We start from the raw sequence: 27362 nt of genomic DNA, 5'->3' as shown, positions 1-27362 counted from the left end.
CACTGTCCCATAGTGCCCAGTGCCCCTGGAGGGGCTCCAGGAGAGCTGCAGAGGGGCTGGGGACAAGGACAGGGCCAGGGGACAGGGAATGGCTCCCAGTGCCACAGGGCAGGGCTGGCTGGGATCTTGGGCAGCAATTGCTGGCTGGGCTGGAACTGCCAGAGCAGCTGTGGCTGCCCCTGGATCCCTGGCAGTGGCCAATTTCTGGAATAATTGAAGTATCTGAAGTCACTGGGTGTCTCTAAAGTGGTTCCACACTCTCCTGGCTGGACATCACTGAGGCAAGGAGGGCTGGAGCAGCTCTGGCTCCAGTGAGGAGAACTTGGAATTGTGGAATGGTTTTGGTGGGAAGGACTTTAAATCTCACAGTTCCATGAGCAGGGACACCTGCCACTGTCCCCAGTGTCCAGCCAGGCCTTGGCACTGCCAGGGATCCAGGGCAGCCACAGCTGCTCTGGGTGACCTGTGCCAGCTCCAGCACTGAGCTGTGCTGTCCCAGCTTTGGTTCCTCTGGATTTATCCCAAATGTCCCAGGTTCAGGGCTGTGGGAGCCTGCAGAGGAGCCATCCCTTGGGGCTGCCAGACCAGTGTCCTGTGCTGGGGGTGGAGAGTGTTGGAGTGGGACAGGGCTTGTTCCAAACAACCTCCTTTGCCTCAACTCCCTCTGAAAATTCCCTTTTCTTCTCTCTGTGACATCCAGCTCCTCAGGAAAGGGCTGGGATGAGCTGGGGTGGGCTGGGGCTCCCCCTCTGAATCCCCCAGGGATTCTCCAGGGAAGGTGGCACCTCTTGCAGGGTCTGGGGACCCTCCAGGCTCAGTCAGAGGCCTGGCTGTGTGTGCAGGGCTGAGGCCCAGCTGCTGCTGTCCCAAGGTTTAAGGGACACTGGGAGCAGGGACAGTGCTCGTGTGGCTGTGACCCCTCCCTGGAGCCATGGCAGTGCTCCCAGCCAGGCTCATCCTGCTCCCTCTTCAACTCTGGGCTGATTTAGAATTTCCTGTATCACAACAACATCCCTGCCCTGCCCAGGAGGGGCCAGGCTGCCCCAGGGGTGCCCCAGCCCCCCAGGAAGGACAGAGCAGCAGCTGCCTGGATGGGGCTGAGGGGCAGGGGGACACTGAGGGGTATGGGGACACTGGGGGGCCAATGGGGACACTGAGGGGCACAGGGATACTGAGGGGCACAGGGACACTGGGGGGCAATGGGGACATTGAGGGGCAGGGGGGCATTGAGGGGCACAGGGACACTGAGGGGGCACAGGGACACTGAGGGGCAATGGGGACACTGAGGGGTATGGGGACACTGGGGGGCACAGGGACACTGGGGGGCGCAGGGACACTGAGGGTACAGGGACACTGGGGGGCACAGGGACACTGAGGGGCACAGGGACACTGAGGGGGCACAGGGATACTGAGGGGCACAGGGACACTGAGGGTACAGGGACACTGGGGGGCACAGGGACACTGAGGGGGCACAGGGACACTGGGGGGCACAAGGACACTGAGGGCACAGGGACACTGGGGGGCACAGGGGCACTGGGGGGCACAAGGACACTGAGGGCACAGGGACACTGGGGGGCACAGGGGCACTGGGGGGCACAGAAGGGGCAGCTGGCTGAAGGGTGGCAGCTCCTGGCTCTGGGAAAACCCCAGGAGCTGAAATTCCCATTGTTCCCACCTGCCCTTGGAAGGGATTTTGTTGGTGTTGAGGATGGTGAGCCTGAGACCCCAGCAGGGGAGGGGGACCAGGTGAGAGCCCACCTGCAGAGCTGCCCCAGCCCTGGGGACACAGCAGCAGCACCTGGAGCTGCATCTGTGACATCCCCCAAACTCTTCCCAGCAATTCCAAACATTTCCAAACTCAACTGCCTGGAAAATGACAAACTCCCATTACAAGGAAAATCATTTCCAGGGATGGGTCTGGAGCCCCTCAGCTCCCAGGGATCCAGCCTGGGACAGCTGGGGGGGCTCAGCTGGGCAGGAGCAGGATCCAGGATCAGAGCCCTGGAGGGGCTCCAGGAGAGCTGCAGAGGGGCTGGGGACAAGGGCTGGAACTGCAGGGAATTTGGGGTCCTTTCCCACCCAGGCCATCCCAGGATTTTGTGGTCCTGTATCCATTTCCCTTTAGCTGAGGCTGTTCCAGGGCTGGCTGGGGGCACAGCTGGGGCTGTCAGAGCTGTAATCCTGACTGGATCCCAAGGGATTTCCCTGTCTGGAGCTCCAGCCCAGCCTGGCACTGGGCAGCCTTTGCCAGAGCACGTGGCCAGGCTGGATCTGCTTGACCCACTCCCAGTTAACCCAGTCCCTGTGGGTGTTTGGTGCCCAGTTTGGCTCCAGCCTTTCCATTTTGGGCTCAGGGCTATAAATGGCCCCTTTCCCTTTTCCTCTGCTGTCCTGCTAAATCCAGCTGTGGCTGCCCAGTGGTGAGCAGGACCCTGGGGAGGTGTCTGTCCCAGAATAGCCCTTCCCTGGTGCTCCAACTGCCTTCCCAGCCCCATTCCATGAGCAGGGCCTGGCTCCTGGGGTGGTCCCTGCAAAGGGGATAATCCCTGAGCAGGGATCCCTCTGGAAGGGGCTGCAATGTGTCCCCCCTCCCCAGAATCCTCGGGGTTTGGGTTCCCAGCTGTGCCTGTGGAGGATGTGGGCAGTGAGGGAGCCTGGCAGGGGCTGTGCCACAGCAGCATTTAGGGTCTGGGGGGTGTGTGCTGGGGGCAGGCAGGGTTTGGGGTGCCCCATACACCTGGGGTGTGCTGGGGGCAGGGAGGGTTTGGGGTGCTCCATACACCTGGGGTGTGCTGGGGGCAGGCAGGGTTTGGGGTGCTTCATACATCTGGGGTGTGCTGGGGGCAGGGAGGGTTTGGGGTGCCCCATACATCTGGGGTGTGCTGGGGGCGGGGAGGGTTTGGGGTGCTCCATACACCTGGGGTGTGCTGGGGGCAGGCAGGGTTTGGGGTGCCCCATACACCTGGGGTGGGGTGTGCACAACTGCCCCACACTGCTCCCATCTCCCTGTGGGTTTCAGTGCTGTGTGGGCAGGGGGCTGTGTCTGTGCTGTGCCCCCTCCCCACCTCTGCTGCCTCTGACCCCCCTGTCCCGCAGGGAGTGGCGATGGGCAGGGCCGGATCCTGCAGCGCTTCCCGGAGAAGGACTGGGAGGACAATCCCTTCCCCCAGGGCATCGAGCTGGTGAGTGACACGGGGACAGGGGGAGGGGACAGGGGACACGGCTGGGCTGGGGGCGGGGGGAGACTCCACACACGGGGGGATCAGTGTGCTGATCCTCTCCCAGCCCCTCTGCACCCCCTCCCCTCCAGGGTCACTGCTGGGTGCTGAGTGCCTCCTGGAGGGGTCATGTCAAAGCATCCTTCTGTATTTTTACCCTCAATGCTTTCATTTTAATTTTAATTTTAATTTCATTTCCCCCACGTGGATGCAGCCCTAGTGTCCACAGATCTCTGGCAGTGGCCAAGGCCAGGCTGGACTCTGGGCTGGGAGCAGCTGGGATGTCCCTGCCCATCATCACTGGGACCAGTGGGGTCACTGGTTCCTCATCCTGTTGTTACTGGGATTGGCAGTGTCCAGCTCCTCTTCCCATCCTGAAATTCCAGTGCAATTTGGGACCTTTCTGTGCTGTTTCCTCCGAGGCAAAAACACACATTTATTTTTATTTTTATTTTTCTGCTCTGAGTTTCCTGGTGTCTGCAAGGACTTGGGAACTGTCCCAAGCAGGAGCAAAGCTGCTTTTTTTTTTTTTTATATTTTTTTTTTCCCAAGGGTCAAACTGTCCAGCCAAAAAATCCCAGGAATTTAAACAATTGGAGCCCTGTGCTGTTGGGAGCCAGGGGTGGCTTCCCACAAACTCTCCAAGTGTCCTGGGGGAGCAGCACGTGGGGCTGATCCAAAGGCAGCTCAGGAAATCCACAGGATCCCATCCCAGGGTCGGGTGGGACGTGACACTGCTCAGGGCTGATCCTCCTTGGCAGCTTTTTGGGGATGAAGCCATTCCCAGGGTGTGCAGGGAGGTGGCATTTGGGGCTCCTGGCTGGGTGCAGTGTCCAGTGGCAATGCCCAACAGAAATATCTCATTTGAATGGGGCAGGTTATTGTGGGGAGGGCACAGGATGGGGATAAATCACCCTGGGGGTGCCAGGAGCTGCCTGGTGTGGGCACTCCAGGGGTGAGGGAATTCCAGGGGTGAGGGAATTCCAGGGCTGAGGGAATTCCAGGGGTGAGGGAATTCCCAGGGATGAGGGAATTCCAGGGGTGAGGGAATTCCCAGGGGTGAGGGAATTCCAGGGGTGAGGGAATTCCAGGGGTGAGGGAATTCCAGGGGTGAGGGAATTCCCAGGGGTGAGGGAATTCCAGGGGTGAGGGAATTCCCAGGGGTGAGGGAATTCCATGGGGTGAGGGAATTCCATGGGTGAGGGAATTCCCAGGGGTGAGGGAATTCCAGGGATGAGGGAATTCCAGGGGTGAGGGAATTCCCAGGGGTGAGGGAATTCCAGGGATGAGGGAATTCCCAGGGGTGAGGGAATTCCAGGGGTGAGGGAATTCCAGGGATGAGGGAATTCCCAGGGGTGAGGGAATTCCCAGGGGGAGGGAATTCCCAGGGGTGAGGGAATTCCAGGGGTGAGGGAATTCCAGGGGTGAGGGAATTCCCAGGGGTGAGGGAATTCCAGGGGTGAGGGAATTCCAGGGATGAGGGAATTCCATGGGTGAGGGAATTCCCAGGGGTGAGGGAATTCCAGGGATGAGGGCACTCCAGGGGTGAGGGAATTCCCAGGGGTGAGGGAATTCCCAGGGGTGAGGGAATTCCAGGGATGAGGGAATTCCAGGGGTGAGGGAATTCCAGGGATGAGGGAATTCCAGGGGTGAGGGAATTCCAGGGATGAGGGAATTCCAGGGGTGAGGGAATTCCAGGGATGAGGGAATTCCAGGGATGAGGGAATTCCAGGGGTGAGGGAATTCCAGGGATGAGGGAATTCCAGGGGTGAGGGAATTCCAGGGATGAGGGAATTCCAGGGATGAGGGAATTCCAGGGATGAGGGAATTCCAGGGGTGAGGGAATTCCAGGGATGAGGGAATTCCAGGGGTGAGGGAATTCTAGGGGTGAGGGAATTCCAGGGGTGAGGGAATTCCAGGGGTGAGGGAATTCCAGGGATGAGGGAATTCCAGGGGTGAGGGAATTCCCAGGGGTGAGGGAATTCCAGGGGTGAGGGAATTCCAGGGGTGAGGGAATTCCCAGGGATGAGGGAATTCCAGGGATGAGGGCACTCCAGGGGTGAGGGAATTCCAGGGATGAGGGAATTCCAGGGGTGAGGGAATTCCAGGGATGAGGGAATTCCAGGGATGAGGGAATTCCAGGGGTGAGGGAACTCCAGGGATGAGGGCACTCCAGGGGTGAGGGAATTCCAGGGATGAGGGCACTCCAGGGGTGAGGGAATTCCAGGGATGAGGGAATTCCAGGGGTGAGGGAATTCTAGGGGAGCCACTGGAGAGCCCAGGAATGGTGGGAATGGAGATTCCTGTAAATCCAGGGGCTCCAGCATGGCTCAGGGCCATTCCCACTCTCCCTTTTGGATCCTTCCTCAGCACTGGGGTTTAAGAACTTCCCTGCCACGATCCCACAGGTCTGCCAGGCTGGGGACAAGGACAGGGACAGGAATGGCTCCCAGTGCCACAGGGCAGGGCTGGCTGGGATCTTGGGAATTAGGAATTCCTGGCTGGGCTGGAACTGCCAGAGAATCCCTGGAATGTCCCAGGAAAGGCTGGAGCAGCCTGGGATGGTGGGATTGGGATGGGATGGGATTGAAGGTCCATGGATCCCATCCCAAATCATTCTGGGATCAAGGACACTCAGAATCCATCCCGAGGGATTTTTATGGAATTTGGGGATGGAAAGGGGAAGGGAGACCCTTCCTGGAGTCCTGAGATTCCCAGTGCAGCCCCCAGATCCCAAAATTCCTTCCTAGAGAGGAGCTGGGGTGGGGATGGATCCAATCTTGGGCTGGGAGAGCTGGGAATGGAGGGAATTGCCTGGATGGGGGAGCTTGGGGTGGGAATTGGGGCAGGAACTGCCAGAGCAGCTGTGGCTGCCCCTGGATCCCTGGAATGGCCAAGGCCAGGCTGGACACTGGGGCTGGAGCAGTGGGACAGGGGCAGGGGTCCCTGCCATGGCACTGCAGGGATTTGGGGTCCCTTTTATTCCAGACCATTTTGGGATTCCATGCTGAACACACCCAGGTGTGTTCCAGGTTTTGCTCCCTGGGCCAGGACAGTCCCAGCCCTGACTGAAGGGGATTGCAGGGACAGGGACCTCAGGCTGGGGGTCCCAATTTCCAGAGGGTGGGAGCTGCTGGAAGGAAACCCCCCATGCTGGTTTGGGTGGCTGAGCCTCCCCTGGTGTGTCCATGGAATCCTGGGATGGTTTGGGTGGGAAGTGACCCCAGAGCCCCCCAGTGCCACCCCTGCAGTGCCATGGCAGGGACCCCTGCCCCTGTCCCACTGCTCCAGCCCCAGTGCCCATCCCAACCCCAGATATTTCTGGGGCTGGCAGCCACAGAGCCCACAGCAGTTCTGGGACTGCTCCAGAGGGAGCAGAGGCACCTCCACACTGCCCTGGGTGGGACCAGCTGGAAAAATAAACCACCAGCAGCAGGGCTTGGGACATCAGGGGCGGGATCCTTGCAAATGAATCCTTGGAAAAGCTGTGGGGTAACTGGGGGAAGAGCTGGTGAGGAGCAGGGGACAGCTGGGGGTCCAGGGGACAGGGACAGGAGCACAGGGAATGGCCCCAGGCTGGATCCTGGGGAATTCCCAGCCCTGGCACAGGTTGGAGTGCCCATCCCTGGGGATCTCAGAGCCCTGTGGAGGTGGCACTTGGGGACAGGGTCAGTGGTGGCCCTGGCAGTGCTGGGAAGGGATGGGCTGGGCTGCTCAGGGGGATTTTCCACCCCAAACAATTCCATGGGGTCTGTGGTTTTGCTTCCCTTCACCTGTGGCACCTCGGGGTGGCCGAGCTCCAGGTGCCACCAGCAGCCAGGTGGGGCTGGCTCTGGGCCACACCTGTCCTGGCCCTGCCAGCCCTGCCCATTCCCCTGGTTTTCCTTCTTGGAAGGGGCAGGTGAGGTGTGGCCCTGGGGGTGACATCACGGGGCTGCTGCAGGGTGAACTGTGCAGCTGGGACCAGTGAGGTGACACTGGGCTGGGAGTGACTCTGGCATTTCCCCACGGTGTCACCTGATCCAGGTGTCACTGCTGCACTTGGAGGTGACCCATCCTCTCAGCAGCTGCTGCTTTTAGGGAGCTGACTCCTTATCCCACAGCCTGGGGAGAGTTCCCAAGTGCTTGGTGGCTTTTTGGGGTGTCCCTCTCCTCCTGTTCCTCAGGGGAGGGTGACACCGAGGTCCCTGTCTGGGATGGGGCAGTGGGAATGCTGGGACAAGGAAAAGGGTTTAAAACTGAAAAAGGGGAGATCTAGATGGGAATTGCCAGAGCAGCTGTGGCTGCTCCTGGATCCCTGGAATGCCCAAGGCTGGACACTGGGGCTGGGACAGTGGCAGGTGTCCCTGCCATGGCACTACAGGGGTGGCACTGGTTGATATTTGGGGTCTCTCCCCACCCAAACCATCCCAGGATTCCCTGAATCCTTGATCCTGACCCAACAGCTCTGTGTGCTCTGGGCCCCACATTACCACAGAGCCAGATCTCAGTGTGGGGTGGGAGCTGTGGGGGGAATTCCCACATGGGGACAGTGACATGGGGTGCAGAGGCTGTGGGATGCAGAGGCTGTGGGGTGGAGAGGCTGTGGGGTGGAGAGGCTGTGGGATGGAGAGAGGCTGTGGGATGGAGAGAGGCTGTGGGATGGAGAGAGGCTGTGGGATGGAGAGGCTGTGGGATGCAGAGGCTGTGGGGTGGAGAGGCTGTGGGATGGAGAGAGGCTGTGGGATGGAGAGGCTGTGGGATGCAGAGGCTGTGGGATGGGGAGAGGCTGTGGGGTGGAGAGGCTGTGGGATGGAGAGGCTGTGGGATGGAGAGAGGCTGTGGGATGGAGAGGCTGTGGGATGCAGAGGCTGTGGGGTGGAGAGGCTGTGGGATGGAGAGAGGCTGTGGGGTGGAGAGGCTGTGGGGTGGAGAGGCTGTGGGATGGAGAGAGGCTGTGGGATGGAGAGAGGCTGTGGGATGGAGAGAGGCTGTGGGATGGAGAGGCTGTGGGATGGAGAGAGGCTGTGGGATGGAGAGAGGCTGTGGGATGGAGAGGCTGTGGGATGGAGAGGCTGTGGGATGGAGAGAGGCTGTGGGATGGAGAGGCTGTGGGATGGAGAGGCTGTGGGATGGAGAGAGGCTGTGGGGTGGAGAGAGGCTGTGGGATGGAGAGAGGCTGTGGGATGGAGAGAGGCTGTGGGATGGAGAGAGGCTGTGGGATGGAGAGGCTGTGGGATGCAGAGGCTGTGGGATGGAGAGAGGCTGTGGGATGGAGAGGCTGTGGGATGCAGAGGCTGTGGGATGCAGAGGCTGTGGGATGGAGAGGCTGTGGGATGCAGAGGCTGTGGGGTGGAGAGGCTGTGGGGTGGAGAGGCTGTGGGATGCAGAGGCTGTGGGGTGGAGAGGCTGTGGGGTGCAGAGGCTGTGGGATGGAGAGGCTGTGGGGTGGAGAGAGGCTGTGGGATGCAGAGGCTGTGGGATGGAGAGAGGCTGTGGGATGGAGAGGCTGTGGGATGGAGAGAGGCTGTGGGATGCAGAGGCTGTGGGATGGAGAGAGGCTGTGGGATGGAGAGAGGCTGTGGGATGGAGAGAGGCTGTGGGATGCAGAGGCTGTGGGATGGAGATAGGCTGTGGGATGGAGAGAGGCTGTGGGGTGGAGAGGCTGTGGGATGGAGAGGCTGTGGGGTGGAGAGGCTGTGGGATGCAGAGGCTGTGGGATGCAGAGGCTGTGGGATGCAGAGGCTGTGGGATGCAGAGGCTGTGGGGTGGAGAGAGGCTGTGGGGTGCAGAGGCTGTGGGGTGCAGAGGCTGTGGGATGGAGAGGCTGTGGGATGGAGAGAGGCTGTGGGGTGCAGAGGCTGTGGGATGGAGAGGCTGTGGGATGGAGAGGCTGTGGGATGCAGAGGCTGTGGGATGCAGAGGCTGTGGGATGGAGAGGCTGTGGGATGGAGAGGCTGTGGGGTGCAGAGGCTGTGGGATGGAGAGGCTGTGGGATGGAGAGAGGCTGTGGGATGCAGAGGCTGTGGGATGGAGAGGCTGTGGGATGGAGAGAGGCTGTGGGATGGAGAGAGGCTGTGGGATGCAGAGGCTGTGGGGTGCAGAGGCTGTGGGGTGCAGAGGCTGTGGGATGCAGAGGCTGTGGGGTGCAGAGGCTGTGGGGTGCAGAGGCTGTGGGGTGGAGAGGCTGTGGGATGGAGAGGCTGTGGGGTGCAGAGGCTGTGGGATGGAGAGAGGCTGTGGGGTGCAGAGGCTGTGGGATGCAGAGGCTGTGGGGTGCAGAGGCTGTGGGATGGAGAGGCTGTGGGGTGCAGAGGCTGTGGGGTGCAGAGGCTGTGGGATGCAGAGGCTGTGGGATGGAGAGAGGCTGTGGGGTGCAGAGGCTGTGGGATGCAGAGGCTGTGGGGTGCAGAGGCTGTGGGGTGCAGAGGCTGTGGGATGCAGAGGCTGTGGGATGGAGAGAGGCTGTGGGGTGCAGAGGCTGTGGGATGGAGAGAGGCTGTGGGGTGCAGAGGCTGTGGGATGCAGAGGCTGTGGGGTGCAGAGGCTGTGGGGTGCAGAGGCTGTGGGATGCAGAGGCTGTGGGATGGAGAGAGGCTGTGGGGTGCAGAGGCTGTGGGATGCAGAGGCTGTGGGATGCAGAAGCTGTGGGGTGCAGAGGCTGTGGGATGGAGAGGCTGTGGGATGGAGAGGCTGTGGGATGCAGAGGCTGTGGGATGGAGAGGCTGTGGGGTGCAGAGGCTGTGGGATGCAGAGGCTGTGGGATGCAGAGGCTGTGGGGTGCAGAGGCTGTGGGGTGCAGAGGCTGTGGGATGGAGAGAGGCTGTGGGATGGAGAGAGGCTGTGGGGTGCAGAGGCTGTGGGATGCAGAGAGGCTGTGGGATGCAGAGGCTGTGGGATGGAGAGGCTGTGGGGTGGAGAGGCTGTGGGGTGCAGAGGCTGTGGGATGCAGAGGCTGTGGGATGCAGAGGCTGTGTGGTGGAGCACAGGGGGGGATGCACAGTGGGAACTCAGCTGGATCCCCCCGTTTTCCTGAGGGGGCTCCTCAGCCCTGCTGCCCCCCTGTTCTCCTGGCTTTGCTGCATTCCCGTGCCCTCAGCCCCAGCAGGAACTGGGAGGTTCCCGCAGCTCCTCAGCAGCCAAATGCAGCCCCCAGGAAATGAGGAGCCCCCTGAGAGCCAGGGGAGCCCCGGGCTGGGGTTACCCCGGGCCTGGGAGGGGTTTGGGGGTGACAGTGGCACAGCCAGCCCGGTGCCTGTGCCAGGGGAGTGGTGCCACCTCCTGGAGCCTCTCCAGGGCCCGTGTCCCTCTGTCCCCATTCCTTCTGGGCACTGTGTGCTGCTGGCATGGCTGGCATGGGCTGGCCTGGGGTGTGCAGGGTTTGGGGCACCTGGGGGTGTGCAGAGTTTGGGGTCTCTGTTCCCAGGGGTAGCATCCCCAGGAGCTGGGGGGCTCCTGCCTGGCCGGACCATCCCATTGTCCCATCCCATTGTCCCATCCCATTATCTCATCCCATTATCCCATCCCATTATCCCATCCCATTATCCCATCCCATCATCCCATCCCATCATCCCATCCCATCATCCCATCCCATCATCCCATCCCATTATCCCATCCCATCCCATATCCCATATCCCATATCCCATATCCCATATCCCATATCCCATATCCCATATCCCATATCCCATATCCCATATCCCATTATCCCATCCCCTCAGGCAGCTCCCCTGTCCCTGTGGATGTTCAGCAGGGGCTGCCCTGGCCCTGTGGATGTTCCCCCCAGAGGGGATTTGGGAATTCCCAGAGCCAGCCCAGTGGGGTTGGGAGATCCCAGGAGCCCGGGGACTCTCCCTGCTCCCTGCTGTGGGTGTGGGGGCTGTGGCTGTGGGTGTGGCTGTGGGTGTGGCTGTGGGTGTGGGTGTAGCTGTGGGGCTGGTGTGGGTGTGGCTGTGGGGCTGGTGTGGGTGTGGCTGTGGGTGTGGCTGTGGGTGTGGCTGTGGGTGTGGCTGTGGGTGTGGCTGTGGGGCTGGTGTGGATGTGGGTGTGGCTGTGGCTGTGGGTGTGGCTGTGGGTGTGGCTGTGGGTGTGGCTGTGGGTGTGGCTGTGGGGCTGGTGTGGGTGTGGCTGTGGGTGTGGGTGTGGGTGTGGGTGTGGCTGGCAGCCCCCCAGCCCCCTGCCACCCCTCCCTGTCCCCCACAGTTCTGCCAGCCCAGTGGGTGGCAGCTGTTCCCCGAGAGGAACCCCCCGACCTTCTTCGTGGCTGTGCTGACCGACATCAACTCAGAGAGGCACTACTGTGCCTGCTTCACCTTCTGGGAGGCTGTGGAGAGCCCACAGGTACTGGGACAGGGGGACATGGGGACATGGGGACAGGGGGACAGGCACTACTGTGCCTGCTTCACCTTCTGGGAGGCTGTGGAGAGCCCACAGGTACTGGGACAGGGGGACATGGGGACATGGGGACAGGGGGACAGGCACTACTGTGCCTGCTTCACCTTCTGGGAGGCTGTGGAGAGCCCACAGGTACTGGGACAGGGGACATGGGGACACGGGGACACAGGGACACAGGGACACAGGGAAACAGGGACAGGGGGCATGGGGACATGGAGACAGAGACAGGGAGACATGGGGACACTGAGACAAGGGGGCAGGGGGACATGGGGACATTGAGACATGGACAGGGGGATGTGGGGAAACAGAGACAAGGGGACATGGGGACACAAGGAAACAGGGACAGGGGGGACACAGGGATGTGAGAATATAGGGACATGAGGAAAGGGGGACATATGGATAGGGGACACAGAAACAGAGATGGGGACACAGGGACATGGGGACACAGGAACAGAGATGGGGACACAGGGACACAGAGGGGAACATGGGGATGGGGGGAAGGGGGACACAGGGACACATGGACACAGGGACAGGGGGAAGGGGGACACAAGGACATGGGGACAGGGGAAAGGGGGACACAAGGACATGGGGACAGGGGAAAGGGGGACACAGGGACAGGGGCTGGCAGCACTGATGGGGAAGGACCCAGCTGCTTTTGGCTCTGCCCAGATGTTCCTGCCCTCCCTGTGCCCCAGACCAGCCCCTGGCGCTGGCAGCTTGGGACAGGCAGGGTGCTGTGTGTGTCCCCAGCCCCAGAGCCAGCCCAGGAATGGTGAGGAGCAGCAGGAGCAGCAGCAGCAGCAGCAGCAGCAGCAGGAGCAGGGCCCGTGCCCCGTGCAGCCTGCACAGCTGTTTGCTCCCAAGAGCCTGGTGCTGGTGTCACGGCTGGACCACGCCGAGGTGTTCCGGGTGAGCTGCTGGGCAGCAGGGCTGTGGGGCTGGGCACAGCCCTGCCCTGCACCTGGCACCCCACAGCCCTGCCCTGCCCTGCCCTGCCCTGCCCTGCCCCTGGCACCCCACAGCCCTGGGCACAGCTCAGCTGTGAGGAACAGCCCCTTCCTGCAGCACTGCCTGTGCCAGCTCTGCTGCCTCCAAAGGTGCTGCATTGTCAGCCTGGGAAGGGCTGGGAGCTGGATGGGTTGTACCCGTGGGGATGGGGCTGGGAGAGCCCAGCCTGAGCAGGGAAATGCTCCAGGGAGAGCTGGGAGAGCCCAGCCTGGGCAGGGAAATGCCCCAGGCAGAGCTGGGAATGTTCATCTGGAGAGGGAAATGCTCCAGGCAGAGCTCAGAGCCTGGAGGGGCTCCAGGAGAGCTGCAGAGGGGCTGGGGACAAGGACAGGGCCAGCAGGCAGGGAATGGCTCCCAGTGCCACAGGGCAGGGCTGGCTGGGATCTTGGGCAGCAATTGCTGGCTGGGCTGGAACTGCCAGAGCAGCTGTGGCTGCCCCTGGATCCCTGGAATGGCCACGGCCAGGCTGGACACTGGGGCTGGGACAGTGGGACAGGGGCAGGGGTCCCTGGCTTTCTATGGTGTGGGAATTCCCTGAAATATGAGATCTGGGACAGTAGGGTGGGGCCCTGCCAGTAAAAGCTGGGGGAGCTCCAGGGGATGGGGTCACCTCACTTGTTTCCAGGGTCAGAGGTGTCCTGGCAGCTGCACACAAACAATTCCCAGCTCCTCATTCCAGTGCCCAGGAATCTGAGCTTTGTCTTCCCTTGTTATTCCAGTGGGCAGGAGTTTATCCTGCTCTTCCTCATCTTTCCATTGTCCCAGACCCTGCCTGGTCCTGCTCTCCAAATCCCAATTTTGGTGTTTTCCCTTCTCCTCAGTGCACTGGGAGATGGTTGGAAAACAACACCCCAAGGGTGTCTGGAATACAAATTCCTCAAATCCCTCATTCCCAGCTTGTCTTGAGGGCTGGTGCTGGTGCCCCCAGACTCCTTCTGAGCTGGGGCTGCTGTTGATTCCCATCTGGAATGGGCTGTTTTTAGGGGAAGGGGCTCACAGGGACCACCCAGGGCTGACCAGAGTCCAGGTGTGCCTCACCCAAATTTTGTGCATCTGGGAAAGGATCTCCTCCCATCCCTTCTTGGGGTGTGTGCTGGGAGCTGGAGCAGCCCAGCTGCTGCCATGGAGCCCTGGGCTGGGTGCAGGAAGGGGCTGGGGACAGGCCCTGGCAGTGTCCCCAGCTGCCAGCCCTGCCCTGCTCCCCCCTGCAGAACAGCCTGGGGCTCATCTACACCATCTACGTGGACGGGCTGAGCGTGTCCCTGGAGAATGTCATTGGGAACCTGCTGACCTGCACCATCCCCATCACAGGGGGAGCACAGGTGGGTGTGCTGCTGTCCTGTCCCTGTCCTGTCCTGTCCCTGTGCCCCCCAGCCCTGCTCCCCACACTGGCACACCCCACTGGGCCCCCTGGGCAGGGTCTGGCTCCCTGCCCTGCTGCCTCCCCAGAGATTCCAGCCCAAATCCTGCTCAGATCCTCCACGAGCCAGGGAGCTGCTGCTGCAGCTGCCATGGCCTGGCTCCTGCTGCCCTGGCAGGGGGCACCAGGGGTGCAGCAGCAGCTCACGTGGGGGCTGGTCAGTCCATGCCACCCCCTGCTGTGTGTGCTCAGCCCTGTGGGCACGGGCTGTCTGTGACAGCAGGGCTGGACAGCTCAGGGGACACGGGCCAGCAGGGCCAGCAGGGCCAGCACAGCAGCCTGGAGCTCTCCTGGGGCACTGGCCTTGTCCTGTGTCCCTGTCTGTGCCAGATCCTGTGTCCCTGTCTGTGCCATGTCCTGTGCCCATGGCCATGCCTTGTCCTGTGTCCCTGTCTGTGCCATGTCCTGTGTCCCTGTCTGTGCCAGGTTCTGTGTCCCTGTCTGTGCCAGGTCCTGTGTCCCTGTGTGTGCCATGTCCTGTGCCCATGGCCATGCCTTGTCCTGTGTCCCTGTCTGTGCCATGTCCTGTGTCCCTGTCTGTGCCAGGTTCTGTGTCCCTGTCTGTGCCATGTCCTGTGTCCCTGTGTGTGCCATGTCCTGTGCCCATGGCCATGCCAGGGCAGTGCCAGGCCCCCTGCTCTGCAGGGTGTGCAAGGTTTGCTGTCCCTTCCCACGGGACCTGCCCGGATCCGGCTCCTCCTGGCAGCACTGGCAGCACTGGCAGCACTGGGCTCCTGCTGCCACCATGGCTGGCTGAGCTTGGCACAGATCTGTGCCCCCAGCTGGGCCAGCAGGGCCCTGGGCCGTGGGAACGGGCACTGGGTGACAGGGGGGACACTTGGGTGCTGGCACTGCCCTTCCTGGGGCTTTGCTGCTCTGCTGCTGTGTCCTGGTGCCACAGGCATTGCTGTCACTCCATGGCTGTGTCTGTGAGCTCCTGGCCTGTCCCACTGTCCCTGTCTGTGTGTCCTTGTCTGTGTGTCCCTGTTGGTGTCCCTGCTGGTGTCCCTGCTGGTGTCCCTGTCTGTGTATCCCTGTCTGTGTGTCCCTGTCTGTGTGTCCCTGTTGGTGTCCCTGCTGGTGTCCCTGTCTGTGTGTCCCTGTCTGTGTGTCCCTGTCTGTGTGTCCCTGTTGGTGTCCCTGTCTGTGTGTCCCTGCTGGTGTCCCTGTCTGTGTATCCCTGTCTGTGTGTCCCTGTCTGTGTGTCCCTGTTGGTGTCCCTGCTGGTGTCCCTGTCTGTGTGTCCCTGTCTGTGTGTCCCTGTCTGTGTGTCCCTGTTGGTGTCCCTGTCTGTGTGTCCCTGTTGGTGTCCCTGTCTGTGTGTCCCTGTCTGTGTGTCCCTGTCTGTGTGTCCCTGTTGGTGTCCCTGTCTGTGTGTCCCTGTCTGTGTGTCCCTGTCTGTGTGTCCCTGTCTGTGTCCCTGTCTGTGTGTCCTTGTCTGTGTGTCCCTGCTGGTGTCCCTGTCTGTGTGTCCCTGTCTGTGTGTCCCTGTCTGTATGTCCCTGCTGGTGTCCCTGTCTGTGTGTCCCTGTCTGTGTGTCCCTGTCTGTGTCCCTGTCTGTGTGTCCTTGTCTGTGTGTCCCTGCTGGTGTCCCTGTTGGTGTCCCTGTTGGTGTCCCTGTCTGTGTGTCCCTGTCTGTGTGTCCCTGTCTGTGTGTCCCTGTCTGTGTGTCCCTGTCTGTGTGTCCCTGCTGGTGTCCCTGTCTGTGTGTCCCTGTCTGTGTGTCCCTGTTGGTGTCCCTGTCTGTGTGTCCCTGTCTGTGTGTCCCTGTCTGTGTGTCCCTGTCTGTGTCCCTGCTGGTGTCCCTGTCTGTGTGTCCCTGCTGGTGTCCCTGTCTGTGTGTCCCTGTCTGTGTGTCCCTGTCTGTGTGTCCCTGTCTGTGTCCCTGTCTGTGTGTCCTTGTCTGTGTGTCCCTGCTGGTGTCCCTGCTGGTGTCCCTGTCTGTGTGTCCCTGTCTGTGTGTCCCTGTCTGTGTGTCCCTGTCTGTGTGTCCCTGCTGGTGTCCCTGTCTGTGTGTCCCTGTTGGTGTCCCTGTCTGTGTGTCCCTGCTGGTGTCCCTGTCTGTGTGTCCCTGTCTGTGTGTCCCTGTCTGTGTGTCCCTGTCTGTGTCCCTGCTGGTGTCCCTGTCTGTGTGTCCCTGTCTGTGTGTCCCTGTCTGTGTGTCCCTGCTGGTGTCCCTGTCTGTGTGTCCCTGTCTGTGTGTCCCTGCTGGTGTCCCTGTCTGTGTGTCCCTGCTGGTGTCCCTGTCTGTGTGTCCCTGTCTGTGTGTCCCTGTTGGTGTCCCTGCTGGTGTCCCTGTCTGTGTGTCCCTGCTGGTGTCCCTGTCTGTGTGTCCCTGTTGGTGTCCCTGTCTGTGTGTCCCTGTCTGTGTGTCCCTGCTGGTGTCCCTGTCTGTGTGTCCCTGCTGGTGTCCCTGTCTGTGTGTCCTTGTCTGTGTGTCCCTGTTGGTGTCCCTGCTGGTGTCCCTGTCTGTGTGTCCCTGCTGGTGTCCCTGTCTGTGTGTCCCTGTTGGTGTCCCTGTCTGTGTGTCCCTGTCTGTGTGTCCCTGCTGGTGTCCCTGTCTGTGTGTCCCTGCTGGTGTCCCTGTCTGTGTGTCCCTGTCTGTGTGTCCCTGTCTGTGTGTCCCTGCTGGTGTCCCTGTCTGTGTGTCCCTGCTGGTGTCCCTGTCTGTGTGTCCCTGTCTGTGTGTCCCTGTCTGTGTGTCCCTGTCTGTGTGTCCCTGCTGGTGTCCCTGTCTGTGTGTCCCTGTCTGTGTGTCCCTGTCTGTATGTCCCTGCTGGTGTCCCTGTTGGTGTCCCTGTCTGTGTGTCCCTGTCTGTGTGTCCCTGTCTGTGTGTCCCTGTCTGTGTGTCCCTGCTGGTGTCCCTGTCTGTGTGTCCCTGTTGGTGTCCCTGTCTGTGTGTCCCTGTCTGTGTGTCCCTGCTGGTGTCCCTGTCTGTGTGTCCCTGCTGGTGTCCCTGTCTGTGTGTCCCTGTCTGTGTGTCCCTGTCTGTGTCCCTGCTGGTGTCCCTGTCTGTGTGTCCCTGTCTGTGTGTCCCTGTCTGTGTGTCCCTGTCTGTGTGTCCCTGCTGGTGTCCCTGTCTGTGTGTCCCTGTCTGTGTGTCCCTGTTGGTGTCCCTGTTGGTGTCCCTGCTGGTGTCCCTGTCTGTGTGTCCCTGTCTGTGTGTCCCTGTCTGTGTCCCTGTCTGTGTGTCCCTGTCTGTGTGTCCCTGCTGGTGTCCCTGTCTGTGTGTCCCTGTCTGTGTGTCCCTGTCTGTGTGTCCCTGTCTGTGTGTCCCTGCTGGTGTCCCTGTCTGTGTGTCCCTGTCTGTGTGTCCCTGTTGGTGTCCCTGTTGGTGTCCCTGCTGGTGTCCCTGTCTGTGTGTCCCTGTCTGTGTGTCCCTGTCTGTGTCCCTGTCTGTGTGTCCCTGCTGGTGTCCCTGTCTGTGTGTCCCTGTCTGTGTGTCCCTGTTGGTGTCCCTGCTGGTGTCCCTGTCTGTGTGTCCCTGTCTGTGTGTCCCTGTCTGTGTGTCCCTGTTGGTGTCCCTGCTGGTGTCCCTGTCTGTGTGTCCCTGTCTGTGTGTCCCTGTCTGTGTGTCCCTGTTGGTGTCCCTGCTGGTGTCCCTGTCTGTGTGTCCCTGTCTGTGTGTCCCTGTCTGTGTGTCCCTGTTGGTGTCCCTGTCTGTGTGTCCCTGTCTGTGTGTCCCTGCTGGTGTCCTTGTCTGTGTGTCCCTGTCTGTGTGTCCCTGTCTGTGTCCCTGCTGGTGTCCCTGTCTGTGTTTGGGCTCCTCTCCTGTCCCACTGTCCCTGCTGGTGTCCCTCTGTCCCTGTCTGTCCTAACTGACTGTGCTCTCTGTCTGTCCCACCTCAGCCTGACCTGGAGGATGAAGCTGTGGTACGAATTCCTTTTCTTTCCCACCTTTCCCCCCTTTTCTGTCCCCTCATTAGCAGCCTCTCTGTTAATTGCTGTGCCCAGCCCCAGGTGCCTGTGTGTCCCTGGCTCTGGGAAGGGCTGAGTCCCTCTCTGGGTGTCCCCCTGGGGTTGTGACAGCCCAGCTGGGGCTCTGGCTCTGCTCACAGTGATTTTGGGATCTGGGAGCTCTGGCCAGGAGGTGGCTGCAGTGGGAATGCTGCTCTCCTGGGTTTTCCCTGGAGAGGAGTGGAAAGAGCAGGAGGGTCTGGAGGCAGCCTGGGCTGTGTGAGTGTCCCTGGAATGCTCAGTGGTATCAGGATCCTGTGCCCATCCCTCAGGATGTTCCTTCCATGGCCCTGGAGCTGGGGCTGCTCTGGGCACAGCCAGGCTGGGACAGGGCAGCTGCTCCCTTCATTCCCAGGGTGCAGGAGAGGCTCAAACTCCCCTTGAGTCCTGGGGAGCCTTTGAATCCTGGAGAGCTTTAGGATCCTGGAGACCCCTCATGTCCTGGAGACCCCTTTTAGTTCTGGGGACCCCTCGAGTCCAGGGGAGCCCTCAAATCCCAGACAGCCACTGTGTCCCACATGTCCATGAGGACACTGCAGGAGGTGCCCTCCTTCCCCTCAGCCCAGGGACCCACTCAAGCATCCTGTGGGTGCTGTGGCAGCATCTTCTCTCTTTCCCTTTCCCCCTTTCTCTCTTTCCATTTCCCTTACCTCTTTCCCTTTGCCTTTCCCTCTTTCCCTTTCCCTTTCCCTTTCCCTTTCCCTTTCCCTTTCCCTTTCCCTTTCCCTTTCCCTTTTTCCCTTTCCCTTTCCCTTCCAGCAGAGGGGGGTTGTGCTGGGGCACAGTGGCCCTGGCCCTGTGCCCGGGGGGGGTCTGGCTGTCCCTGCCCTGTCCCCACCTGTGTGGGTGGCCCTGGTGACCAGGTGTGTGTTTCCTTGCAGAGGACGATCTCGCTGGGAGCCGGGGACAGGCAGGTGATCCAGACCCCCATCAATGACTCTCTGCCAGTCAGCAGCTGCAGCGTGGCCCTGCTCTTCAGACAGCTGGGTGAGACAGAGGTGTCCCCACCCTGTCCCTGTGTGTCCCCACCCTGTCCCTGTGTGTCCCCACCCTGTCCCCGGGGTGTGGCTCTGAGCTCTGAGCCTCCCTTCCCACTGTTCCAGGAGGGTGGGATTGGGGCTGGGGTCTGCAGGAGCAGCCCAGGGCTGACTCTGGCCTTGTGCCACCTGGGAAAGGCCACCCTGTGCCCCCCAGGAAAGGCCACCAGGAGGGACAGAGCATCTCCAGGAAGGGGAGAGCACCCTGAATGACCAGAACTACAGTGGCTCTTTGGGGGATGCCTTGCTCCTCTCTGGGCAGGCTGCAGGGAGGGGGTCAGGGCTCTCTGAGGGGTGTCAGAGGGAGCCCCCCATTGCTGAGCCCCCTTGCTGAGCCCCTGCTGAGCCCCTGCTGAGCCCCTGCTGTGCCCTCAGGCATCACCAACGTGCTGTTCCTGTTCTGCGCCGCGCTGACCGAGCACAAGATCCTGTTCCTGTCCAGCAGCTACCAGAGGCTGACAGACGCCTGCCGGGCCCTGCTGGCTCTCATGTTCCCCCTCAAGTACAGGTGAGGCTCCCCCAGCCTCCAGCTGTGCCAGCTGTGCCAGCTGTGCCCCTCAGAGCCTCCCAGGGTCTGGGGATGTTCCTGCTTCGCTCTTCTCCCAAGCAAAACAGGCCCTGGCAGTGCTGGAAAATGTTCCTGGAGAGCAGGGACAGCACCAGCGAGTGGAGCTGTGCCAGGCAGGCTCAGGCTGGATGGCAGCAAGGTTCTGCCCTCACCCACAGGGTGCTGGGCACTGCCCCAGAGCTCCAGGAGCTGCCAGGGGTGCCCAGTTTGGGATTGTTGGGGTCTGTGCAGGGCCAGGAGCTGCAGCCATGATCCCTGGGGCCCTTCCAGCTGTGCTTCCATGAGCAGTGAGCTGTTCCCAGCAGTGTCTGGGCCAAGGCACCGTGGTGACTCCTGTGGGATGTCCCACAGAGGGTGGGAGCACTGCCCTGCCAGGGCCAGGCTGGCACAGATGGGCTCAGGTTCCTGGCCAGCTCCTGTCTGCAGGCTGGCCTGCCCTCCCCAGGCTGCAGAGAGGCTGTTGGTGTCCCAGAGGAACCTTCCTTTCCACAGAACTGGGGGATCCCTGAGCTTGGGAAACTCCTCCAGAGTCACTGATCTCCTCCTTGTCCCCTGCCCAGAGCACTCAGTGCCACGTCCAGGGGTGGACACTCCAACTGGGCAGCCCTGCCAAGGCCTGAGCACTCTTTCCATGGAGAATTTTTCCTGAAATTCTTCTTTTGGAGTTAATGGCTCTGCTGGAGCCATTTTTCTTGGTCTGACTTTGCTAATAACTGGGATCATATGATGGAATCCCAGGATAATTTGGGTGGGAAGGGACCCCAGTGCCAGCCCTGCAGTGCCATGGCAGGGACCCCTGCCCCTGTCCCAGCTGCTCCAGCCCCAGTGTCCAGCCTGGGATCCAGGGGCAGCCACAGCTGCTGTGGCAGTTGCAGGGATGGGGCAGCATTTGGGGTGCCAGGGGGTGCCAGGAGCAGCCTGGACACAGCTGTGGGGCCGGGATGGTGTCAGGCTGTGCCAGGATGGGTGGGTATGTGGGGCAGGGCTGGCATGGCTGCAGTTTGGGGCAGTTTTGGGGCTGCTTTTGAGGCTGTTTGTGGTTGCAGTTTCACCTACGTGCCCATCCTGCCTGCCCAGCTCCTGGAGGTGCTGAGCACCCCCACCCCCTTCATCATTGGTGTGCACTCCATCTTCCAGCCTGAGACCCAGGAGCTGGTGAGAGCCAGAGCCCTGAGCTGTGCCAGGGCCAGGGAGGGGCACTGGGGGTGCCACAGCCTGGGGTGACAGCTCAGGGCACCCTGGGGGGACAGGGACACAGCATCCATGTGCCCAGCATGGGGGGCAGCCAGGTGTCCCACAGGGGACAGAGGGAATGGTGGGACTGGTGGGACTGGTGGGAATGGTGGGAATGGTGGGGATGGTGGGGATGGTGGGAATGATGGGAATGGTGGGAATGGTGGGACTGGTGGGACTGGTGGGAATGGTGGGGATGGTGGGGATGGTGGGAATGATGGGAATGGTGGGAATGGTGGGACTGGTGGGACTGGTGGGAATGGTGGGACTGGTGGAGATGGTGGGAATGGTGGGAATGATGGGAATGGTGGGACTGGTGGGGATGGTGGGAATGGTGGGACTGGTGGGACTGGTGGGAATGGTGGGACTGGTGGAGATGGTGGGAATGGTGGGAATAATGGGAATGGTGGGACTGGTGGGGATGGTGGGAATGGTGGGACTGGTGGGACTGGTGGGAATGGTGGGACTGGTGGGGATGGTGGAGATGGTGGGAATGGTGGGAATGATGGGAATGGTGGGACTGGTGGGACTGGTGGGGATGGTGGGGATGGTGGGGATGGTGGGGATGGTGGGAATGGTGGAACTGGTGGGGATGGTGGGAATGGTGGGACTGGTGGGACTGGTGGGGATGGTGGGGATGGTGGGAATGGCTGGGACCAGAGGGACTGGTGGGGATGGTGGGAATGGTGGAACTGGTGGGGATGGTGGGGATGGTGGGAATGGTGGGGATGGTGGGACTGGTGGGGATGGTGGGGATGGTGGAGATGGTGGGGATGGTGGGAATGGCCATGTGGGAATGGCTGTGTCCCTCTCCTGTCCCCCAGTGAGGGATCCCAGTGTGTCCTTGAATTTGGGGACAGGGTGGGACATGGGGTGCTGAGTGCTCAGGGAAGGTGTGGAGGAGGCAGAGCCCAGCCCCAGAGCTGAGCCAGCTCACCTGGACAGTCCCCCTCACCTGTGGGGTGTGGGATTGGGAAGGGGGGCTGTGTCCCATTGCTTTGTCCCCCTGCCCTGTCCCCCTGTCCCCTGCTGTGTCCCCCTGTCCCCTGCTGTGTCCCACTGTCCCCTTGCCCTGTTCCCCTGTCCCCTGCCCTGTCCCACTGTCCCCTGGCCTGTCCCCCTGTCCCCTGCCCTGTCCCCTGCTCTGTCCCCCTGTCCCCTGCCCTGTCCCACTGCTGTCCCTGCTCCCAGCTGGACGTGGTGATCGCAGACCTGGACGGTGGCACAGTGAATGTCCCCGAGTGTGTGCACATCTCCCTGCTGCCAGAGCCCCTGCTGCAGCAGACCAGGGAGGCCCTGTCCATGGTGAGTCAGTGCCAGGGCACTGCCCTGCCCGTGGCACCCCTGGGACCCACACCCACTCCCTGGGACACCCTTCCCTGGCACTGACACAGGGACCAGGAGCTGGGGATGGAGCTGGGGCTCCTCTGCCAGCAGGACTCCTGCCTTGGGGTCCTGCTCAGAACTTGGGGTCCTGCTCACAACCTGGGGTCCTGCTCATCACCTGGGGTCCTGCTCATCACCTGGGGTCCTGCTCAGAACCTGGGGTCCTGCTCACAACCTGGGGTCCTGCTCATCACCTGGGGTCCTGCTCAGAACTTGGGGTCCTGCTCACAACCTGGAGTCCTGCTCATAACTTAGAGTCCTGTCCATGCTGGGTTGGGGTCCTGTCCTACCTTGGGGTCCTGTCCATTCCTTGGGGTCCTGTCTGTGCCTTGGGGTTCTGTTTATGCATTGGGATCCTGTCACAGGGACCATTCCTGATCCAGTGGCCTCTGGCCAGCACTCTGGACATGACACACATTTCCAGGGGAGCACAGAGTGCAGTAGCTGGGATTGCTCTCTGAGCCTTGATTCCTGCCTTGGGGTGCTGCTGTCCTGTCCCAGTGGCCATTCCCATCCCAGTGGCCATTGCCATCCCAGTGGCCATTCCCATTCCAGTGGCCATTCCCATTCCAGTGGCCATTCCCATCCCAGTGGCCATTCCCATTCCAGTGGCCATTCCCATCCCAGTGGCCATTCCCATCCCAGTGGCCATTCCCATTCCAGTGGCCATTGCCATTCCAGTGGCCATTCCCATCCCAGTGGCCATTCCCATCCCAGTGGCCATTGCCATCCCAGTGGCCATTGCCATTCCAGCAGCTGTGGCCTGGCTGCTCCTGTGTTCCTGCTGGAGCAGCTCCCTGGATCCCAGTGCTTCCCAAGGCAGGCTCAGAGCACTCCTGGTCCCCCTTGGTTTGTCTCCAAGCCCCTCAGACCGTGTGCACAGGGCTCTGGCTCTCTGGGGAGTGTCCTGGCTCTCCAGGCAGGATGGGCCCGAGCTGAGTGTCCTCCCTGGGCAGATCCTGGACCCAGAGCTGGAGGTGGCCGACCTCGCCTTCCCCCCTTCCACCATTTCTGCCTCTTCCCTCAAGATGCAGGTGAGTGGAGGGAGGGAGAGAGACCCTGGGTGAGGGGCTGTGCTCCAGGTACACCCAGTACAGGTGAGGGGCTGTTCCCAGTACAGGTGAGGGGCTGTTCCCAGTGCAGGTGAGGGGCTGTTCCCAGTGCAGGTGAGGGGCTGTTCCCAGTACAGGTGAGGGGCTGTTCCCAGTACAGGTGAGGATCTGTTCCCAGTACAGGTGAGGGGCTGTTCCCAGTACAGGTGAGGGGCTGTTCCCAGTGCAGGTGAGGATCTGTTCCCAGTACAGGTGAGGGGCTGTTCCCAGTACAGGTGAGGGGTTGTTCCCAGTACAGGTGAGGATCTGTTCCCAGTACAGGTGAGGATCTGTTCCCAGTACAGGTGAGGGGCTGTTCCCAGGGCAGATGAGGATCTGTTCCCAGTACAGGTGTGGGGCTGTTCCCAGTAAAGCTGTGGGGCTGTTTCCAGTACAGGTGTGGGGCTGTTCCCAGTACAGGTGAGGGGCTGTTCCCATTACAGGTGTGGGGCTGTTCCCAATACAGGTGTGGGGCTGTTCCCAGTACAGGTGTGGGGCTGTCCCCAGTACAGGTGAGGGGCTGTTCCCCAGTACAGGTGAGGATCTGTTCCCAGTACAGGTGAGGGGCTGTTCCCAGTACAGGTGAGGATCTGTTCCCAGTACAGGTGTGGGGCTGTTCCCAGTACAGGTGAGGATCTGTTCCCAGTACAGGTGTGGGGCTGTTCCCAGTACAGGTGTGGGGCTGTTCCCAGTACAGGTGTGGGGCTGTTCCCAGTACAGGTGAGGGGCTGTTCCCAGTACAGGTGAGGATCTGTTCCCAGTACAGGTGAGGGGCTGTTCCCAGTACAGGTGAGGGGCTGTTCCCAGTACAAGTGAGGATCTGTTCCCAGTACAGGTGAGGGGCTGTTCCCAGTACAGGTGAGGGGCTGTTCCCAGTACAGGTGTGGGGCTGTTCCCAATACAGGTGAGGATCTGTTCCCAGTACAGGTGAGGGGCTGTTCCCAGTACAGGTGAGGGGCTGTTCCCAGTACAGGTGTGGGGCTGTTCCCAATACAGGTGAGGATCTGTTCCCAGTACAGGTGAGGGGCTGTTCCCAGTACAGGTGAGGATCTGTTCCCAGTACAGGTGAGGATCTGTTCCCAGTACAGGTGAGGATCTGTTCCCAGTACAGCTGTGGGGCTGTTCCTCAGTACAAGTGAGGGGCTGTTCCCAGTACAGATGAGGATCTGTTCCCAGTACAGGTGAGGGGCTGTCCCCAGGCACACCCCGAGCTCCATCCAGCCCTGTGCCCTCCCAAGCCCTGGCTGGATCCTGCAGTGCTGTGGGCTCTGGACTCTCAGCCAGGCTGGAGCAGCCAGGGGATGTTTGGGTTCAGCACCCCCAGAGCTGCAGAGCTCCCTCTGCTCCCTGTGCAGCTGCAGGGGGCAGAGCAGTGGATCCCAGGGGTCTCAGCCTCCCTGCCAGGGCTGATGCTGGGGGATGCTGCCCTGTGGCCCAGGCAGTGCCCCCAGGCAGGCTGTTCCCTGCAGGACAAGGAGATCCGGGCCGTGTTCCTGCGCCTGTTTGCTCAGCTGCTGCAGGGCTACCGCTGGTGCCTGCACATCATCCGCATCCACCCCGAGCCCGTCATCCGCTTCCACAAGGTCAGCCTGCCCCCAGGAGCCCTCCTGCCCTGCAGCAGCCCTGCCAGCCCAGCTGCATCCCCTCTTTGTCCTTGGGCTGTCCCACTGCAGTTCCCTGCTGCAGGGCTCAGCCAGGAGGGAGCCCGGGAGCTCCTTTGGGGAGATCTTGGCACTGCCGAGGGAACCACCTGCAGCCCTCTGGCTCTGTGTCCCTGAGTCCTCTGGCTCTGTGTCCCTGAGTCCTCTGGCCTCGTGTTCCTGTGTCCTCTGGCCTCGTGTTCCTGTGTCTCTGTGTTCCTGTGTTCCTGTCTCTTTGTGTCCCTGTGTGTCCCTGTGTCCCTGTGTGTCCCTGTGTCCCTATGTCTCTGTATTCCTGTCTCTATATCCCTGTGTTTCTGTATTCCTGTGCCCCTGTGTCTCTCTGTCCCTGTGTCCCTCTGTCCCTCTGTCCCTGTGTCCCTATGTCTCTGTATTCCTGTCTCTATATCCTTGTATTCCTGTATTCCTGTGTCTCTGTATTCCTGTGTCTCTGTATTCCTGTGTCTCTGTATTCCTGTGTCCCTGTATTCCTGTGTCCCTCTGTCTCTGTGTTCCTGTATCTCTGTGTCCCTGTGTCCATCTGTCTCTGTGTCCCTCTGTCTCTGTGTCCCTCTGTCTCTGTGTCCCTGTGTCCCTGTGTCCCTGTGTTCCTGTGTCCCTCTGTCTCTGTGTCCCTGTGTCCCTCTGTCTCTGTGTCCCTGTGTCCCTCTGTCTCTGTGTCTCTGTGTTCCTCTGTCCCTGTGTCCCTGTGTCCCTGTGTTCCTGTGTCCCAGAGTCCCTCTGACACTGTATCCCTGTGTCCCAGAGTCCCTGTGCCCTGTAACCTCTGTTGCTGTATTCCTGTGCCCGTGTCCCTCTGCCCGTGTCCTTCTGCTCCTGTGTCCCTGCATTGCTGTGCCAGTGTCTCTGTGACCCTCTCCCCCTGTGCCCCTGTGTCCCAGAGTCCCTGTGTCCTGTGTCTCTGTGTCCCTCTGTCCTGCCCCTCCATGCCAAGGTGACCCCAGCGCCCTTCCCCTGTCCCTTGTCCTGCTGCCATGTGCCAGAGGCTCAGCTTTCCATACTGAGCCTGTCCTGCACCCAGGTGGCACAGGGAAGGAGGTGGCAGTGTCCCAGTGCCACCCAGGTGCCCATCCATCCATCATCCATCATCAGTCCATCCATCCATCCATCATCCATCATCCATCATCCATCCATCCATCCATCATCCATCCATTACCCATCCATCATTCATCATCCATCCATCCATTACCCATCCATCTCTGGTGTCCCCTCTCTGATGTCAGTCCCTCCCTTGGCAGGCAGCGTTCCTGGGCCAGCGGGGTCTCACAGAGGATGATTTCCTCACCAAGGTTCTGGAGGGAATGGCCTTTGCTGGCTTTGTCACTGAGCGCGGGGCTCCCTACCGCCCCATTGACCTCTTCGACGAGGTGAGCCTGGGGGTCAACCTGCATCCAATCCCAGCCTGGGGGTCAACCTGCATCCCCCCATCCCAGCCTGGGGGTCAACCTGCATCCCCCCATCCCAGCCTGGGGGTCAACCTGCATCCAATCCCAGCCTGGGGGTCAACCTGCATCCAATCCCAGCCTGGGGGTCAACCTGCATCCAATCCCAGCCTGGGGGTCAACCTGCATTCCCAATCCCAGCCTGGGGGTCAACCTGCATCCCCCCATCCCAGCCTGGGGGTCAACCTGCATCCAATCCCAGCCTGGGGGTCAACCTGCATCCCCCAATCCCAGCCTGGGAGGGGCAGCTCTGCATCCCCATCCTGGTTTGGGAGGGGCAGCTCTGCATCCCCATCCTGGCTTGGGAGGGGCAGCTCCTCCTTCCCCAATCCCAGTTTGGGAGGAACAGCTCTGCATCCCCATCCTGGTTTGGGAGGAGCAGCTCCCCCTTCCCCAATCCCAATTTGGGAGGAACAGCTCCCCCTTCCCCAATCCCAGCTTTGGGAAGGGCTCTGAGCTCCCCCCTCACCTCTGTCCTCCCCAGCTCGTGGCCTACGAGGTGAAGCGCATGAAGGCAGAGGAGGGGAACAAGCAGAAAATCCTGAGGCACATCAAGGAGCTGGCAGAGAAACTCTACAAAAATGTGAGTGCTGCAGCCCCCCAGGCAGGGGGGGTGTGCTGGGGGGTGTGGGAGGGGGAGCTGGGGTGGGGGCCTGGTCACTGTGTCCTCCTGGTGATGGGTCCTGTCCCTCCCTGTGCTGCCATGTGTGGTCAGGCACATCCTTGAGCTCCTGGCAGTGGGATTCTCTGGTTTTAGGGGGTCACAGAATTCCAGAATCACCAAGGTTGGAAAAGCCCTCCAGGGCCATCCAGTCCCAGCTGTGCCCGATGCCCACCTTGTCCCCATCCCAGAGCACTCAGTGCCACCTCCAGGAATCCCTTGGGCAGCTGCAGGGATGGGCACTGGGCAGTTCCAGTCCCTGCCCACCCTTTCCTGGGGAAATCCCTGCTGACACCCACCCTGAGCCC

General features: G+C 61.2%; 1 protein-coding gene across 1 annotated transcript in view; it reads left to right on the top strand.

Moving 5' to 3' along the window:
- SBF1 (SET binding factor 1) overlaps nucleotides 1-27362 on the top strand; it is a gene marked incomplete at its 3' end in the record, with an annotated part of 63561 nt that overhangs the window by 22926 nt on the left and 13273 nt on the right. Inside the window, 12 exon segments of the mRNA XM_079304485.1 lie at nucleotides 3097-3182; nucleotides 11397-11534; nucleotides 12339-12497; nucleotides 13808-13918; nucleotides 18857-18962; nucleotides 19388-19520; nucleotides 20627-20735; nucleotides 22005-22118; nucleotides 23156-23233; nucleotides 24760-24873; nucleotides 26190-26318; nucleotides 26878-26976. Coding sequence (XP_079160611.1) covers nucleotides 3097-3182; nucleotides 11397-11534; nucleotides 12339-12497; nucleotides 13808-13918; nucleotides 18857-18962; nucleotides 19388-19520; nucleotides 20627-20735; nucleotides 22005-22118; nucleotides 23156-23233; nucleotides 24760-24873; nucleotides 26190-26318; nucleotides 26878-26976 — 1376 coding nt within the window.

Source organism: Erithacus rubecula, assembly GCF_903797595.1.
Source record: "Erithacus rubecula genome assembly, chromosome: 4".
NCBI classification, from domain to species: domain Eukaryota; kingdom Metazoa; phylum Chordata; class Aves; order Passeriformes; family Muscicapidae; genus Erithacus; species Erithacus rubecula.
The sequence above is the reverse complement of the archived record's forward strand: the minus strand, read 5'-3'. Positions and strand labels throughout refer to the sequence as shown.